Here is an 18569-nt window from a genome sequence, read left to right on the forward strand (position 1 = left end):
ATGAGATTTCGCACGCTTGAGTAGCTGGCAGCTACGAAGGCCACGTCAAAGCCTGGAACCCAGACCTCACTGCACTGGCTCTTCTTCTAGTTTGAGCAGTGTTTATTATTCTATGTCAAATTAAATCAGCCTTTCGTTGTTGAGGCCTCATAATACGTCTGCCTAATTTATTCTTGCTTTTAAAACTTGGCCCTGGGGACTTGTCAAGTATATGTGTTCCTTTGGGTGGAAAACGAGAAGCACAGGGGTCCTGTGGCTAGGGTGCAGAAGCCAAGGCTCTCGCGAGGCTCCAGGGTGGCTGCGGCCGGGGACGGAGTTCCCGGGAAGGTGTCTGGTGATCTAATCCTCCTCAGGACCCAGGTGCTGACACTGGTGCTCTCCTCCCACATCCCCCAACTCTTGTGAGAGCCCAGGGAAGAGGAGAAAAGTGTCCCTTGGGGAAAGCCAGTGACGACTGTAACGTTCCAGCTCAATCCATCCCATATGGCCAATCCAGTTTTTTCTTGGTGGAGGGCTTCTGACTGAATTTCTTAGTGACTCTCTCCTAGACCTTTTTCGCACTTAGGGCTGTGAGGAAAGTGGAGGCGGCTGATGTTTTTTTTTTTCAAGCTCACCTACCCTCAACTCCCTTAAAAAAAAAAAGTCCTGGCAGTCTTGTCTAAGACAAGATTTGTCTTTATCCTTTAATGACTTCTGTGTTCCATCTCTATCACCACCCTCCCAACTGTTTTGAGTCTCCTGAGGTTCATCTCTGCCATGCTGGGTGCTCTCCTTGGGCTCCCCGCCCCCCTCCAGTGCCAGGGTGTGGTAGAGCTTCCTCTCCTCAAGGACAGGTGCAGAGGGAGCAGACAGGAGATCTGGTGGCCCAGCAGGCCGGTAGCCACTCGCCCAAGAGGCACTGTGAGGCTCACCTTCAGAGCAGACTTAAAACCTTCCAATGCTCCATCCTGATGTTTGGTCACGGTGTTGTAAAGAAATGGCCTTATTCTGGTTTCTGTCGATACTCTCCAATCCTGCTTGTCACGTGGGAGATTTGTCTACCTGTGCCCAGGCACACTCAGATCATGGTCCCAGGATCTGGGGATCAAATCCTGTGTCGGGCTCCCTACTCAGCAGGGAGTCTGCTTCTCCCTCTCCCTCTGTCCCTACTCCCCATGCTTGCTCGCTCTCAAATAAATTTTAAAAAAAGATTTTTTAGAAAGAGTGCACACGAGTGGGGAGAGTGGACAGAGGGAGAGAGAGAACCTCAAGCAGACTCCCCGCTGAGGGCACAGCCTGACTCGGGGCTCGATCTCACGACCCTGAGATCATGACCTGAGCTGAAATCTCAAGAGTCGGATGCTTCACTGACTGAGCCACCCAGGCGCCCCCACAGAAACATTTTAAAAGCTCTCACTGGCTTCTCCACCGCCTCTGGCCCCTGTTCCCCCTCTTTGACTGCTACAGGCCCTGCCTCAATACCCCCGGCACTGTCTCAGCCCTGAAACGCCTGTCTCCTCCCCGGGTGCCTCGATCACGGCTGTCTCCAAACCACGGCTTGTGCCGCTGCAGGGTCTGCCTTCTCTCCTCCGGCAAAGGCAGGCTGGTTATTCAGAGGTGAGTTTTCATAAATTCTGCTCCATGTGTGCAGTTTGTTGCATCTTTTCACATTCATTAGAGGCAAAGGAGGAGTTGGAAGAAGCGAAATTCAAATGGGTACAGTTCAGCCATCTTCTGGCCGTGGGGTAGTAGGAAGGAAGGAGTTGGCATGCCCCCTGCAGGGGTGGAATTCGGGGCCCAGACGTCTCCGTGGGCCTGGGAGCCTGAGCACGTCTTGTAAAGGGTCTCCAGTCTTCGTTGCTGCCTTTCCAGAACTCAGGTCACACCAGACTTACAAGGCCTTTTTCAAACCCCTAGGGGATGATTATCCCCCCCACACCATACTTTTGCTCCTGGTGCACCTGTCATAAACTCGTAGTTCCTAATCACACTCTGGCCAGAAGCCAGCTGGGGTCAGGGCCACGGACGGTGTCATCCTGAAGGGAGCGCCCGGCCCGTGAACAGGGGTGAGCTCTGAGCATGCCTGAAGTAGTCTCATCCTTCACGGCCGCGTTTGAAGAGAACGCCTCACCTCAAGTACCAAACTGTGAGATTTGATGAGTCTCTCATTTTTTTTTTCCATAGAAATGAAAAAAATTCAGCCATGAAAAGAAAAAAAAAAACCCCTAGTTTATAGCCTATTGATTCTCAACCACACATGAAAACACGCAACTAAGAGCAGAAGCCTCAGTGTGAGGGGCTTCCAGGACACGGGGTGGTTCAAGAAGAGACCGCAAGGGCTCAGGCAAGGGGGGAGAAACAGAGCAGCCTGGAAGGTTCTGAACACTCACTTATACTCTGGAGACGTCCCATCCAGCCACTTCCACTCATTTTCACGCTCCGAGTCCGTGAGGCCGATCCAGTGGCTCTCTCTCCCTACCATTTGCTTCTTTATCCATTGCTGAAAGATTAACCAGGGACAGTGTGGTATTATTTGGGGGAACAGATCTCTAGAGGGATTCCCCCTTCCCCCGCAACACTGGTGGGGGGAAGGACAGTTAACAGAGAATGTGTGTTAGAGTATGTACAGGCTTCTGCTCTTTTTTTTTTTTTATTGTACCTGTGTTGTTTTGCAGTGTTTTGGGGCTTTGACACTTTTTCCTTCTGTAAGTTTGTAAGCGATATCTAAAGGGACGCCCTTCCTCTTCTAAATCACCCAGACAATGTAATGAATGCCAGCAGGCTCCATCCCCCCTTCTCTCACCCGTCGCTCCAGCGTGCTGATAATACCAACAGCCGTGGCATTATCGAGCTCTTCCTCTGGCCAGCTCCCATGCCTACTGTGCCACCAACATGTAGTAAGTGGCTGAGCTGAGACTGGACCCAAGTCCACATATCGGAAGCCCCGGCACCTGATTGGATGGCCATCCCCAGTCAGTTACTGCAGGAAACATCTGTTTTCGGGGCTGTGTGTGCTGAAGATACTTAGGGAAATGAAAGGAGTCTGCTGGAACAGTGTGGCACCGAACAGCATTGGCGTTGTAGCTAGAGGGACCTCAGTTTCAGTCTCAGCTCTGCATTTACTTCTCATCCTATGATTAAAGCCATTAAACCTTGTGGGGCCTCAGTTTTCATATCTGTAAAAGGGGGATGATAATACCCATAGGTTCTGGGGTTGCTGTGAGGTGTAAAGGAGAAATGCCTTCTGCAGGGCCTGGCACATAGCAGGGGCCTAGGGAGTGGTCACCAGTGCTATCACGTGTGAGCTCTGCCCCGTGGCCTTCTCTACTGCTGAGGTCATATATCTGGTCCCTTGCACCCGCCCCTACACTGCTCATGTCCCTCGGCTTCTCTCTCCACAGGTGTTTGGTGCCGGCCAGCAGGCTTCTCTTCTGCATTACAGCTCTTTCCACAGCCACTGGGAGGAGCCACCCATCTCTAGGCTTAATAAAGCAGTATCTATCTTCCAGGTGGAAGCAAGAGGACGTCATTCCTGTGCGTGAATGCTGCTTGTCACTGGATAAAGCCCAAATCTCCACCGTGCAGTCTTCTGTGTTTATGTGACTACGGATTTTTGATACCTTTGAATCCCCAGTTAAGCATGCAATTTCCAGATGCAAACGATCCTTAAATTATAGTTTTCTCCAAGCGTGCCACAAACATACCTGTTCCTCTCTTGTGTTTATGAAAACGAGATGTGAAGACTTGTCTTCACAGAAGAGTTTCGCATCCTCAAAAATTTCTTTCTCAACCGAAAAATAGTAGCATTTGTCCGTGAAGTTCTTCCAGTGAGGCGGGCAGCCTAGGAATGCAAACGTTTAAAATAGTAATTAAAAAACCAACACACACACAAAGCACTACGCCTTTCTTCAGTTATGTTTACGAGGCCACGGCTTTGGCCTGGTTTCCCTCGAAGGCCGAAGATGGCCGGGAGCAGGTCCCGCGTCTGTGTGTGAGCCTGCGACTGCCCGGGACAGACACACTGGGAGCAAAGACTGGGGCGGGGGGGGGCAAGTCGCAGAGCACACAGTAGTTAAAACTACAGAGCCTGGAAAATTACTGACGGCGGGTCTCAGTTCCTCTGCGTCTGGATTAGTCTTTACGATGACAGAAATCACAGAAACAACAACAAAAGGCTAAGCAGACACAGATGTGTCACATCAGTCTGGAGTCATGTGGAACCCATCAATAAAGAGATGGGAGAACCCAGAACCGGAACTGGGCTTGTGGAAAAACGATGACCAGAATCATGCTTAAGGAAATCAAGTGGAATTGGGTGTGATTCAAAGGAGAGAAAAATAGGCTTGGTTGCTAACCAAACATTGAGGGTTTTGCCGAATTATCAAAATTTGGTAATCGAATTTAATAATTATAAAAAAGCTAGGAGCACCAGCATGCCTTCTCAAAACCGTGCAATCTGGGCTTTAGCCACAGAAAGTTCCATCTTCACGGTTACTGAGGGTCGTCTGTCCCCAAGGTGAAAGGCATAAAATGAGAACAAGGTTGGTTGGGGGTCGCCAGCCTCAGACTTGCATGAAGGAAATGTCTGGGGACGCGTTTGTCCCTGAGGGCCTGACTCCGCTAAATAAACAAGTGCGAGGGAACATGACGGCGCTGAGAGAGACACGTGTGCTCGAGTGACAGCGCCTGGCGCAGAGGCCTGTGAGAGCAGCGGAGGCCGTGTGCCTGCCCACACGGTGCCTTTGAAGCCAAGTAAAGCGGGGCGTGGGGGGCCCACGGGGCTGCATGCTGGGGCCGGCCACAAGTGCACACAGCGCCCCTGACCCGGGTGCGAGGGAAGGCTCAGACTCACCGTTGGCCTCGGGTGCGGAGGTGGGCTCGTTCTGCAGGGCTAGGGGCATCGCTGCCCCTGACGGGCCTGGGGGGCCGGGGGGGCCCTTTGGGCCTGGCATGCCTGGCACCCCAGGCAAACCTGGCAGCCCCCGTGGTCCAGGCACCCCCGGCTCTCCCACGGTGCCCTGCAGTCCCTGGAAGCCAGGAGGGCCCTGAGGGCCAGGGAGTCCGTCCTTGCCTGGTGGGCCGGGGGGGCCTGGGTCCCCACTGGGGCCCTGAGGGCCAGGCTTCCCGGGGGATCCACGGGAGCCCTTGGGGCCCTGCAAGCCTTTGGAGCCTTTGCCGCCACGTTCTCCAGGGGGGCCAACGGGCCCAATTGGGCCCCTCTCACCGGCGGGGCCAGGTGGACCAGGCTCCCCCTTCTCTCCTTTCTGTCCTTTGTTGCCAGTGGGACCAGGAGGTCCCTGCTGTCCTCTGTCACCTTTTGGACCCCTGGGGCCAGGAGGACCTAAAATATAAAAAAAACATAGATGGCGTGAACATGAAATCCACTGACTGGTAGTGAAGAATTAATCCTATAAACTCTCGAACTAAAAAAATGTAGACGTCCAAAATACATACATTAAGGAGTGCCGCTTGTTTCCCCATACTATTGTGGATGGTATTTTTTTTTTTTTAAACAAAAAGATTTCTTTACTAAGCTCACCCTCTCTGCTCCAGGCATTTAGAATATATCTTAATGGCACACAGCTCGCTGGTAGCCACGGGTATTTTAGGGGAGGGACAGCTTCACGCCGACACCGCAGCAGTGGCCACACCATTCACCTGGGCTCCCTTAGTCGTCTGAGACTGTTCTGTCACCAGCAGAAAAACCTTGCAGGGTGGGATGGGGGATTCCCTCCTACTTGTTTCCTCCTCTTTTCATTAATTTGACAAATATTTATTAACAACCTTTTATATGCCGAGCACTGTGCAAGGTGCTGTGGGATAAAAAGTTCAATGAAAAATGCCATCAGATGTCGAGAGGCACCGTCCTGCTAATTCCCTCACACACCAACTGCCAGCCTCTTCTCTGTCACCTCACTCGTGGCCCTCCTGTCTCCTCCACCGACCGTGCCATGGGGACGCCGCTGTCCTCGAGGCTGAGCGTCCCCTCACCTGTGCACCAGCTCAGAGGGTCTTGGTGGGAAAGGGCTCGATGGGCTGGGCTGAGAAGAGGGTCCGCCTTCCCAGTTTGTTAGTCTAATAATGCAAACAGGGAAGATGGGCTAGAGAAAAAAACAGGTGACCATCTAATTAGGCAGCTGAGAAAAAAAAAAAAAAGGGACACCATTTTATTCCCAAAGGAAGAAGGCAAATATCTGTTCATCCTTTATCATCCTAGAGAAGCTCACATAACCCGGGGTTGTTTTTTCTGTAAGTCCTTAGGGGCAACGGGGAACTGCACGCAAATACACCACAACCAGGATTTGCAGAGGGAATGAATTTTTGAGGTAGTTTCATATACGTTATGTCACGTGAACTTCATCTATGACCTTTTATTCCCAGAGCACATTTGAGGACATGTAGAGCCAGAGACACCAAGCTTCTCATTCAGCACTAGCTCCTGAAGACAGATACACCCAGGAGGATGAGACGGGGCCAGTCACTGTCCCGCGGTGGAGCTGGCACTGAAATTCTGGTCTTCTTACGTTGAAATGACTGTACCTAGGAGGGCACTGTTCTCAAATATTCTACTCTCCAGAATTTTTGAGTTTCTGAAATCTTACTTTTCTACAGGAGTAAGTGAAAGAGATCCATACTCATTCCTTCCATAGAAATGGAAAGCCTTTTGGGCCAGGTGGGCAGAAGTGCTGGGGAGATGAAGGGTAGATGGGCCTCCCACCCTGTGTTTTTCTTGATCCTCTTGGCCCCCTCCCCCCCCACCAGCTGGTCAGGACAGAATAGTGAAGCAGGACTTCCTGCCTCAGTGGGCGATCTCTCTGCCCCACTCTCCTTTCTAGGCCTGATGGATGCCCACCGTGCCCTCACACTATCCATGGCCCCAACCAGCCCACCCATCTTGGTTCTCCCTTAGCTGAGAACCTCAGCTCTGGACTCAGCTCTCCTTATTTAAGGCTATCCATGATGTCGCCCTTGGATTTATCGGCAGACCTTCTACTGAGCCATAAGAGAGTTTATGCTAATGGTTAGGACTAGTTTCAACGTGTCCCTTTCTAGGGTTATCTTGCTCCATAAGTGAGAGACTTGAGAAGCCTTTGCGATAAAGAGTTTTCTCCCGGAAGCCAACTCACTGACTTCCGCTCCAGCTCCTGTTGGCTCTTCTCTGTCATCAGCTCTCCTGGTCCTTATCTCCATCTCGTAGTCGGAGGGTCCACTTTCTCTGGGATGTCCTGCCAGCACCAGCAACCTGGCATGTCTCAAACTGAGCTTACCCTCCCTTTATTGTTATGCCCTTCACCATGTCATCACAAGCATCTCTTCCTTCCCTCACTCATCATGACCCAGGGTGGGTGTTACCCTCTTAACTGCTCTTCCTCCCTCTGACTCCTCTCCATTCACTCCACTCTGCATCTTTCGCACGTGTGTCTTCCTTACCCATAACTCTGACCTCTGCTTGCTCTAGAATATTCAGCCCTACTACTTGGTCAGGTGGTATTAAATCAAGGCTTTCATGGCCTGGTTTGACATGTGTTTATTCCATCTCCCTCTGCACTTCTGCATCTCTTCTCTTAGAATTTCCTCTGCCCATATCCAACAGGAAAATTCCAGTCCACCTACCACGTAATCCTCCCAGGTGGAAGTGTTTCCTCTTTCTCTCATCTTTGAGTACTTGTTTGCTCTTAGAGGGCACATCCCCAACTAGCAGCTAGCCGTCTATGGTGCACAGTCGCTATTCAGACAGTGTTTATCAAATCAACGTGTGTCGCAGACCCAAAGACCTAGCGCCCTAATGCCAACATTTTGGGCCCCAGGACAGACCAGAAAGGAAAGATTTCTGGGGAACAGTAGCCTGATTGGTATCCCTCACCTTATTCTAAGAAGTATAGCTGCACTCAATCTACGTATCAGGATGACCCTGGCTGCTGCTATGGGATGGTCCTGGAGAGATCTGTCTTTCTTGACTCTACTCACATTTAAGAATTGATCCAGTGGCCTCTGCATCTGCAATCTTCTCTTTAAACTGAGGAGGCTCAGTAAGTGTACTAGTAAAGATAGGGAAGGTGGGTTTTTACTGCCACATCTATCTCCTGTAAAAAAGTATCTTAGTTCATTTGTAGTTGAAAAACACTGTCCTAGAGATTAACAGCGGGAAGGTGGTGTATGCATTCCTCCATAATGGATGTAGCATTATGGAAGGTTCTAGTGGAACAATACTGACAACAGGCCAAAAAAAAAAAAAAAACAACAACAACAAAAAACCAAACACACAACCCAAACCCACAACAAAATTCTAATTTAGTTAGAATAATAGCAAAAATAAAAGTAGCTTATCTTCTCACCTATTTCTGTTTTACGCTCTATGCTTAGCCTTATGAAATCCACATAATGAAGAAGGTTTGTTGGGAAATTCAAGTGCTTTAGAGAATCTTTATGCTTATTCTCTTTATAGGTTTTGCCAACAATCAGTGTTTCTCATTCGCTCACAACTGAGGACTAGACTAGCAGGTCACGAGAAAGGAGTTTACCTGTGCCCATGGAATAGAGACTGGTCAGGGGTTTGTCTTCGTGATGTGACAGACCCATGTGATAGGGAGTTCTGTTTCTCCAAGAACACCTTCCTCTGGTTTCTGACAGACCTCCAAAGACACACAACTCTCTCTTCCTCTCCTGATATGAATCCGAGACCTCCCTTCCCTAGGATGACAGCTTTTCATTAACCTTATTTCTTTCTGGGGTTGGGTAGTTACGGTATTCAGCTATTTCCCTCTGAAGTGCTTCTCAGATGTCCCCGCTCACTCCACACAAAAGCTGTGGCTAACTTTAAGAAGGGCACCAAACACGGATTCCACAGTCAGTGCAAAATATCATCAGGTGCTAACTTCCAGATCTTGGGGAGGAAAGGAAAAGACGTCAAAAGAAGATGCAAGTTTTTGCCTTTGATAAAGGTCGAAAATCTTACTTGTGATTCATTTCCCTGCTGGATGAGCATAAAGACTGAATTTTTTACACAAAGCGCTACGTCGATCACAAATAAGTTATCTGACTCTCTTAAGCTGAAAACTCGTGACTGTGGATAAACTCCCGGCAAGCACAGTGTTATTGATTTCTTCATCCACAGCTGTCCTAGCCTTGGGGAAACCGTCATGGTGCTGGAGCAAGAAGCTGGCCTTCCAACGTGGGGCTAAGTAAAAATGCATGTGTCCCATACATAAGAGGATTCATTCATATACTTAACGTATTCAATGAGACCATTCTTTGCTCATCAAGACCTAGACATTTCCTACTTATTTCTCTTTAAAAATCCCTGAGGAAAAAAAGCTAAAACCACTTTAAGAGCCAGTACTGGACACCCACAAAAAATAGATTATGAATGCCAGGGGGTGTATCTGCCTCGAGGACACGGGACTGTAGCATCGCTTACTAGCACCTGGATAATCCCAGGCTTTTAGGTCTTACGTGAATCTTTTATTGGGCAGCTGTTGATGTGAAAATAAAATGAAATAAAAGACAAGCCAACGCCTAGTGCCTTAAAACCCAAACAGTGAGATAAATAACACGAGAGTATTTATAAGCGTGTGTAGTAACAACTTGTCTTCAGAGTTGAGAATGTGCTAATGTTACCACGTGGAGGCACGTGTGATGGTCCACTCAGAAGCAAATCTGAGAGCTGCTTTCAAGGCCAAGCGAGTGGCTCCCTGGCTCCAATTCTGAAATGCCAGGATACCCACCACGGTGCTGGTAAAGCCATCACAAGCTCCAGAAATGTCTGAATCTGACTTAGACCAGGCCTGGGAGCAGCCTGTGTTTCACTGCCAGCAAAACCTCCTGAGTTCCCCACCCTCCAGAGCAGGGAGCCTTAAACACCTGAACCCTCCGAACAAGCAGTTTAAAGAGAACAGATGATTTTCGAGAAGAAAGGGAAGAAGAAGGGGGGGGGGTAAACAGAAGGGGGAATGAACCATGAGAGACTATGGACTCTGGGAAACAAACTGAGGGCTTCAGAGGGGAGGAGGGTAGGGGATGGGATAGGCTGGTGATGGGTAGTAAGGAGAGCACGTATTGCATGGTGCACTGGGTGTTATACACAAGTAATGAATCATGGCACTTTACATCAAAAACTTGGGATGTACTGTATGGTGACTAACATAATAAAAAATTATTAAAAAATAAAAATATAAAAATATAAAAATAAAATAAATAAAGAGAACAGATGATTTTAAATCACTGTGCTGTTTCTGCTTTGGAAACCAAACTGTGGGCCTTGGGGAGGGCCCAGCCCTACGTCCTACCCCTGAGATAAGTTTCCAATTTGTTTGCCAACAAGACAGAAAGTAGAGAAACCACTTTAATTCTTACTGCCATCCAAAATTTTGGAGACTTGACTTTAGGACATCTAGTGGTAAGGATGGAAGATAGAGAAAACTAGTAGTAATATAATTGGAGACATTTTTGCTCCTCATTTAAAAATTGACTAAATTAATCAAACATTTACTAAAATACCTACATTATAAAAAAGTCATTCTGTTTCACTGAGGTACTTTCAAAGCACTTGTTTCACTGAGGAAATTTAAAAAATATTATTTGGCAATTGTTTTGAAAAATAATTCAATTCTTAACCTCATGTTGAAGACACCCTTCTGGAAAGCCACGGAGGCCCCTTCTCCACAAATATACCCTTGTCCACAGGGTATATTTAAATCACCGTTTCTCACCAACTGGCCACAGTCTGCTCCTATGCCTTCCAGTGACTACTCGGAAGGGTCCTCAGACAAGTGGTCTTGTTTGAGGAAGCCTGTCAAGAGTGGGTGGGGTTGGCAGTGAGAGAAACTGAGGCCCCTTACCCGATCCTTTCAGCCTTCCTAGGTATCTGTCCAGATCCAGCTCAAATGTCAATCTCTTACTGAAACTTCTACCGATTGCTCTCCTGAAAATAAACTCTCCCACATTTCAACCTCCCAAACATGCCATCTGCTCTCTCTCATCATCACATAGCAGCGGGGTGTCATGTGGAAACATGGGTTTGGGAACTAGAAAGTTCCAAGGTTAGCACTGACATTTACTAGCTCCTTGACCTTGGGTAAGTTACTTAGGCTCTCTGTGCCATGGTTCCCAGCCTTGCAAATGGCAGCTGCAGTAATTCCTACCTTCAAGAGCTGTAACAACAAAAGGAGACAATTGAACCCAGTGCTCAACAGCATGCCTCTGTACTGCAGACACTGGACTGAACCAGGAGTCGAAGCTAGCTGTCAGCAGCACCTGAGTCTGATTCCTCTCCAGGGCTGGACACCAGGCCACCGGCAGTAAGTACTTTTAGATCCAAATTGACGTTGACCCCCTTCTGTACAATTTTGTTCCTTGGGCACATGAAGCTGTTGTTTTCCACTGCGATGTAGTGGCTGGGGCTGCAGCAGAGGGGAAATCTTGGGGAGGCGCTGAACTTACACTGGGGTATGAACATTAGCCAACCACCTGCTGGGCACTGAACTAAGAACTTTATTTACATTATCTCATTAAGTTCTCATCACTCTAAAAGGTGGACGCAGACGAGGACGAGGAACTGGGTGTTTGTGTCTGGGTCTGTCCCATTCCAGAACTCTTATTCTCACCCACTAATCTGATGCCTCTCTCAGAAGAGCAGGGAAGGGAACCCTTTGCTTGGGCTAGGACGGGGCAACTTAACATTCTCTGCGGCTTGCAGAGGAGCAGCTCAGGGTGTGATGTGAACTTCCTACCCAAGAGTGTATCATGACATATGAAGTCCTCCATATACATAATGGGCATAAAAATATTTACATTATTTGTAAAAAAAAATAATAAAGCTTTCTTAATAAGGTTTGTTTTGTTTTGTTTACGGATTCAGATTGTTGCTGGGATTCAACATGGGTTTAACACCTATTTCCACGTTATCGCATGGCTAGCTTAGTGCAAGCAGCCAACCTCAGCTTCTGCTTCGCAATGGGGCCAGTGACTCCTGTGACTGAGCCGTCCCGTAGGCATGAGGACTCAAGAAGTGCGAGTCAAGAGGATTTCCCAGGAAGCATCAGAGCATTCTGAACCTTGCAGAGGCAAGGCCAACGTAATCCAAAGTGAATTCAATCCTGCTCCATCCTGCTTTGTCCCTTCTCGCCCTCATCCTCGGGGAAAAGGTCTGCTTGGAGGGAAAGAGGAAGGGGAGCAGAGAAGCACACTGGGAAATGGAGCTCTGCCCCCAGTCTCTTGTTCTCTGGGAAGACCTCATGGGCATGCCCGTTCTGGAGGAAGTTGAACATATGGAATAGACAGGGGGCAGCTTGGTTGACTTGAGACGTGTCCGAGGTCAACTCACAAAAAGTGCAGGTAATGAAAAGACCAAGGATAAAAGTAATATGGGAAGGCAAATGAGGAAAGGAAAATATCATTCAGAAGCCAGGATCTCCGGTGTTTTAGAAACACTGAGACACAAATCTCCTCCTAATAGACATGTTCCACTTAATATGTCTAAACGGGCCTCTCTTCCTGCACTTCTGCAGTCTGTCCGTCCACCTACTTGCTCAAGCTAAAGACCAAGTAGACACCCTGCTCCTGTCCTTCCTTCTTCACCCTCCACTACCATCCACCCACCAGCCTTGTCCTGGCCACATATACCAGCTCCTGACGCTCTGTACCATGTCTGTCCACACCCCTACAACACAGAGTGCCTTGGCTGCTCCTCGGGGCTTAGGACATGTTGGGTAGGAAACTCCAGGGTCCTGAGCACCAAACCGGGTCAAGAACAGGTTGCTGTAAGCTCTGAATACTCACAGCCCCTTGCACCTGTAGATTCCTCCCCTCGGTGGAACGTGGCCAGACGCAGCCAGTCAGGGCCCTGATGGCCAGGGAAGGACAAGGCTGCCCTTGGGTCTGCTTACAACACTCCTTCTGAATGAGGACACCCATTTCTCTCATCTCCAAGTCACCCACAACTGGCCCATAGCCCCGCACTGGACCCTGTCCTCCTGCTTGCTCCCCCCTAATCTATCCTTCTCCCACCTCACCCTGCTCCCTGCAGCCAGAATGACCTTTTAAAAATATAAATCAGATCATGTCACCCCATGCCTCAAACCTCCCTGTCGCACTTAGAATGAAATCCCAGCTCCCTGCTCTCACAGACTCCTTCAGGGGCACCTGAGGACCGGGAAGAGGGGCACGCACTTTCAGCGATTATAGATGGGGTTAACAGCATGGGCTTTGGCACCAGAGAGCCTGGGCTCTGATTCTGTTTAGCTACTTACCATCTCTGTAAATCTGAACAAGTTCCTTAAATACCTCTCCAAACCTTAGTTTCCTCATCTATAACCTAGTGATGATCTTATAAGTACCTGTCTTAACTTGGGGAGCCTGGGTGGCTCAGTCGGGTAAGCGTCCGAGTCTTGATTTTGGCTCAGGTCATGATCTCAGCATTGTGAGATCAAGCCCCGCATCAGGCTCTGCGCTGGGAGCCTGCTCGAGATTGTCTCTCTCCCTCTCCCTCTGCCTCTCCCCCACCCCCTCCCCGCTCCTGGCTCTCACACACTCTCTAAAATAAATAAATAAATAAAATAAAGAAGTACCTGTCTTACAGAGTTTGTGTCAAGCACTCAGTGCATTCACACTCAATATTAATGGCTAAAAATAATAACAATAATGGAAACATTAACTAATTTAAAGCCAGGGTCTAAATCTTCAGCTATAAGCTCTTCATACACTTCCTTAGCTGCCAAGGCACACTGTCTACACACTAAATATGTTAGAAGTTTACTTGTAGAAGGCAAGCTAGCAACTGAATGGAATAAAACTATAAAACTTATAGCTAGCAAATATCCAGAGTACCAAAATAGGACTGTCTAAGGTTTTACAGAGCCAAGAGAAATTTAGAAAGCTCTTATTTTATGTGGTTGCACAACTACTGAGATCAGCCCTCATTTTGATTTTCAGTTGAGAAAGAATAGGAAAGAACTAAAGCAATCACTAAAGAACTTTCTGATCGTATGAAAGCCCTCCCCTCATTCACAGTATGACTCATACCCACAATGTCCCTGACTTGCAATTGTCTGTCTCCTCTGGAGTCGGGACACCCGTATTGCTCAGGGAAGCCATTATATTTACAGGCAACACCATTTTTTTTTTTAAGGAAAATCATATAAAACCAAAATTTGCTTTCTATTTGTGAATACCCACTAGTCCATGTTTCACCCTCCTCAGATATCATGTGAAATCTCCTCCACGTGATAGTCTTTAAAAGTAGCTGTAGACAGCTGCCTTGTTCTCCACTAAGCAGTCTCTCCTACAGGTTAAAGTTCCCGGGTCCTTCAACCCTTCCTCCAGCACATGTAGACTCCGTAATCCTGGGCATATTTTTCTGAGCATTCTGTCTTGAAAAGGGCCCCTCAAAGTACACACTATCTTCCAGAGGTAGTCTTGCCATACTGAACAGAGTAAGATATCACCTCCTTCATTTTGGACATCATATTTTCATTGACATAATCAAAGATCACATTAGATTCACTGGCAGACACAGTGACTTGCTTACAGTCAACTAAACCCACCATGCTTTTCATGCATATGATCTCCCATCAACCTCTGTTTGGTCTTTTCCAAAAGATCCAAGCAGGATTTTACATGTATTCCCTGTCTCTCTCATTTTGTTGGCATCTCTTTACTATTCTAGCCTCTCCGGGTCATTTTGGATTATGATTCTAGCATCCATGGGCTAGGATATACAGTTTCATGTCACAAAAGTATTGGATTATCAGGTCATCCATATCCCCATGCTAGTCACTGACAAAGCTGTTGAATGGGGCTCTGCCATCTGCCATCCAGACCTGCTGCTGGCCCCACAGGAGCTCACTGAACGAGCATTCTTTATACGCATTCTGTGGAAGACACACCCTTGGGTCTTCTGCAATGACTCATGCCCTTGTGTCATCCCTTCCCCTTGAGTGTGCAACCTGTGACTTGCTTCTAACCAACAGAACATGGCAAAGGTGATGGCATGTTCCAACAGTCAGCCCCTTGACTTACATTAGATTAGATTACATTACATAATACTGTCTCAGCAGACTGCAGTGAGAGACTCCCTTGTTGGCTTTGAAGAAGCTGCAGTGTTGTCAGATGGTCACATGGCAAGGGTCTGTAGGTGTCCTCTAGACCAGTGCCCCTCCTTCCCCCCAAAAGACCCCAGCAACCTCAATCTCACATTTGCAAGGACATGAATTCTGGCAAGCACCTGAGGAAGCAAAGAAATGGAATTTCCCCAGTCAAGCCTCTGATGAAACCTCAGCCCCTCAATGACAGGGTCCCCTGGTAAGACGGGCCTTGCCCAGATTCCTGATCCACAGATACTGTGAGATAAGAAATGGATGTTGTCCTGAGCTGCTGAGTTTGTACTTTGTTACATAGCATAGAAAACCAATATCACCAAAAAAATCCACCTAACTGTACTGTAATCCAGCACCTATTTTCTCCATCTTATTCTTAACAGCATCAGTGACAGATGCCTTGGTAAAATCCAGAAAGGCTATTTTCCATTCTCCTAGTTTAAACAATCTAGTAACTCTGTAAATGTGCAGGAATGAGATTAGGTTCACCTGCCTTCTTCTTAGTGAACTCACTCTGATGATTGCTGCTTTCCCCGGAAGCTCACAAATTATCCTCTTAACAACCTCTGAAGACAAATTCCCCATTCTACACAGTGTGTCTACACATCTATTTCCTCTTTTTGAAAAATCAGGATTACTTTGCTTACTGGCATTCTCCTGATACTCTAAAATTCTCTTGATTTTAAGCTACCTGAGGGCAAAGACCATCTGGGCTTCTCTGCATACCCCAGAGAGCTTAGCACACCATGTTTCACATAGTACTTTCAACTTACAAGCTGTGAAAATAGTTTATGACTGAAAAATACTATTACTATATGGTTGCCACAAATCTTCCAAAGGAGACTTAATTTGAGCCAATAATTTTCAGTTTACATGGATGATCTGGATGAGAGTAAAATTCAAATTTAAATGCAAGTCACATTCTTTCTGTCCTCTGTGGCCTTACAGGGACTGTGATGGCCGACCATACATCTGCTGTGACACTTAGAAATAGGAATCCCTGTGACTGAAACAAATTAATCTTGCTTTCAAAGGAGCCTGATTTATAATGACATTGAAAGGCACTGAGAATGTCCAAATCCAGAAAATATTTAACGGACTGCCTTTGAGTTCTGTCTACAAATTCATAGTTAAAACTCTTTTCAAGATATGGAGCTTAATCCAGTCATTAAGCGTCTGCCTTTGGCTCAGGGTGTGATCCCGGAGTCCTGGGATTGAGCCCCACATCAGGCTCCTCCGCTGGGAGCCCGCTTCTTCCTCTCCCGCTCCCCCTTGTGTTCCCTCTCTCGCTCGCTGTCTCTCTGTCAAATAAATAAATAAAATCTTAAAAAAAAAAAAGATGTGGAGCTTAATCTACCCGCCCCTTGAGTGTAGGTTGGACTTCATGACTTATTTTTAAAGAACAGAATATGGTGGAAGTGATGGTATGCGACTTCTGAGGCTAGGTCATAAAAGGCATGTGGCTTTTTCTTGTGCTTTCTCTTGGATCACCTGCTCGGGAGTCAGCCAGCTGCCATATTGTGAGAACACTCAAGCAATTTCACATTGCGAGGAACCAAGGTCTCTTGCCAACAGCCAGTAGGGAACTGAGGCCTCCTGCCAAGAGCCATGTGAATCACTCATCTTGGAAGCAGATCCTCAGCCCCAGCTAAGGTTTCAGGATGACTGCAGCCCTGGCCAGTATCTTTTCACAACCTTGTAAGAGATACTGAGCCAGAGTTACTCAGCTAAGCCACTCCTGAATTCCACAATCCACAGAAACTGTGAGATAGCAAACGTTTACTGTTTTAAGTTGCCAACTTTAGGGTAATTTGTTATATAGCATTCAATAACTAACATGAATAAATTCAGAATTTTCACTTACCTTGTAGTATTGTAAAATTCTTGATAAGCTGACCATGCTTGGAGTCTACCAGCTTCATTTCCTCCATAATCACTGATAAGTTGGCAACTTCAGTGTCTAACCTTGACCTCATCATATCTTGTTGCATCCTGAGAGAAACAGAATCCAAACGGATGTTGGCCAGTGTGTTATTCAAGGAGGTCAGATCATCTGTGTGTTTGGTCAGTGTGTCTGTGCAAGTGGTCCTGACTTCATTCAGATTGCTGGTCAGCGTCCGCAGGTAGTGGGCCGTGTAACTGATGTTGCTGAGGATGTTCACAATATCCGTCTCAAAGAGCTGGAAGCGTTCCTCCAACTGGCTGAACTTGATGGCCGTCCGGTTCTCCGCATCCTTGTGTACGTCCTGCAGGTCTTTCAGGTTCTGTTCGTTGGCTTGTGAGGCGGTGGTGATGTTGTCCATCTGACCTGTGAATGAGTTGAGCTGGCTGTTCATATCCTCCAGGGTGTCGTTGTTAGCTTTGGCCAAGGCAGAGTTATTGGCAGCCAGCGTCTGTAAGCTCTGCACTTTCTCCTTCAGCCAATCAGTGTCCTTCTTGGCCTGAAGGAAAACCTGCTGCAGATTTTGGAAGTCGTTCTTGATTCGCTGGATAGCCTGGCTCGTGTCATCCACAGACCGCTGCAGATTAGTGATGAGGTTCCTCTGCTGCACCTGGGTCAGGTTCAGGTTGTTGAGGTTCATAATGACCACGTTGTGAGAGTACATTTGGCTCTGCAGGTTGCCCTGCAGCACGCTGGTGTCTTGCTGCAGATTCGTGACATAGCCATTATACGCCTGGAGGGTTTTGTTTACAGTGGTGATGAGGAAAGAGTTATTCTCCAAAGTTTCTTTCAGTTGACTCTGCCTGTCCACCAGTGCCTCCCCACTGGCCTGTAACTTCTCTAGAGTATCCTTGTTCTTGCTGGTCTTCTCTGTAATCTCACGAAGCTGTTGACGGAGATCCAGTATGTCTGATCTGAAGGTCGAGAGCTCTGAGTTGGTGCTCATAGCTTTCTTCCCGGTTTGGTCCCCTGGAATAAGACAGATTCATTACTTAGGTTGGTGGTATGGAGAAATGTTCAGGTGAGGTCAAAGATCCCAAAGAGACGTAACTGGTATGCACTGTATGTCAGATATAAAATCTGTGGTATACGCACAGTGCTCTGCATTGGTAAAACCCAGATATCTACTGAAACTGGGTCCTGGGAAATTGGGAAGGGTGCTAACTTTGTAAGTACTTTTCTCAAAGAAGGAGGGGGATTTTACCAGATTCTAGAGCACGGGGCAGGGTGTCAAAAAGAAAATAACCTACTGTTTATTAAATTTACCATTAATTCCTTCCTTAAAAAAGAAAAACAAAAATCAAAGGATAGAAATAAGCTGGAATCTTTTAATTTTAAATTTCTATAATTCTTCCATGTAGTTTAGAATATTTCAAATAGGAACTTACTGAACATTTTATAAAAGAGCTTTTATTGAAGTGTATTTGTGGTCCTTTTTGATCAGGATTGGTCCTCAGATTTTAACTGGCACACAGAATGATTTTTGGGGGAAGGATTCAACTCCAAAATTGCTCCTTAATGTTAAAATGTAGAAGTCTTTAAATAGGGGGGCAAGA

At 47.3% G+C, this 18569-nt stretch overlaps 1 protein-coding gene across 1 annotated transcript in view; it reads right to left on the reverse strand.

Moving 5' to 3' along the window:
• Positions 1–18569, reverse strand: part of COLEC12 (collectin subfamily member 12) — a 184923-nt gene that overhangs the window by 15186 nt on the left and 151168 nt on the right. Inside the window, exons 5-8 of the mRNA XM_040632678.1 lie at positions 16936–17982; positions 4832–5320; positions 3684–3820; positions 2370–2479 (exon numbers count right to left, since the gene is read on the reverse strand). Of these exons, the coding sequence (XP_040488612.1) occupies positions 2370–2479; positions 3684–3820; positions 4832–5320; positions 16936–17982 (1783 nt within the window). The remainder of the gene's footprint in view (positions 1–2369; positions 2480–3683; positions 3821–4831; positions 5321–16935; positions 17983–18569) is intronic.

The sequence above is a fragment of the Ursus maritimus genome, unplaced genomic scaffold, assembly GCF_017311325.1.
Source record: "Ursus maritimus isolate PB19 unplaced genomic scaffold, ASM1731132v1 scaffold_18, whole genome shotgun sequence".
In the NCBI taxonomy this organism is placed as follows: domain Eukaryota; kingdom Metazoa; phylum Chordata; class Mammalia; order Carnivora; family Ursidae; genus Ursus; species Ursus maritimus.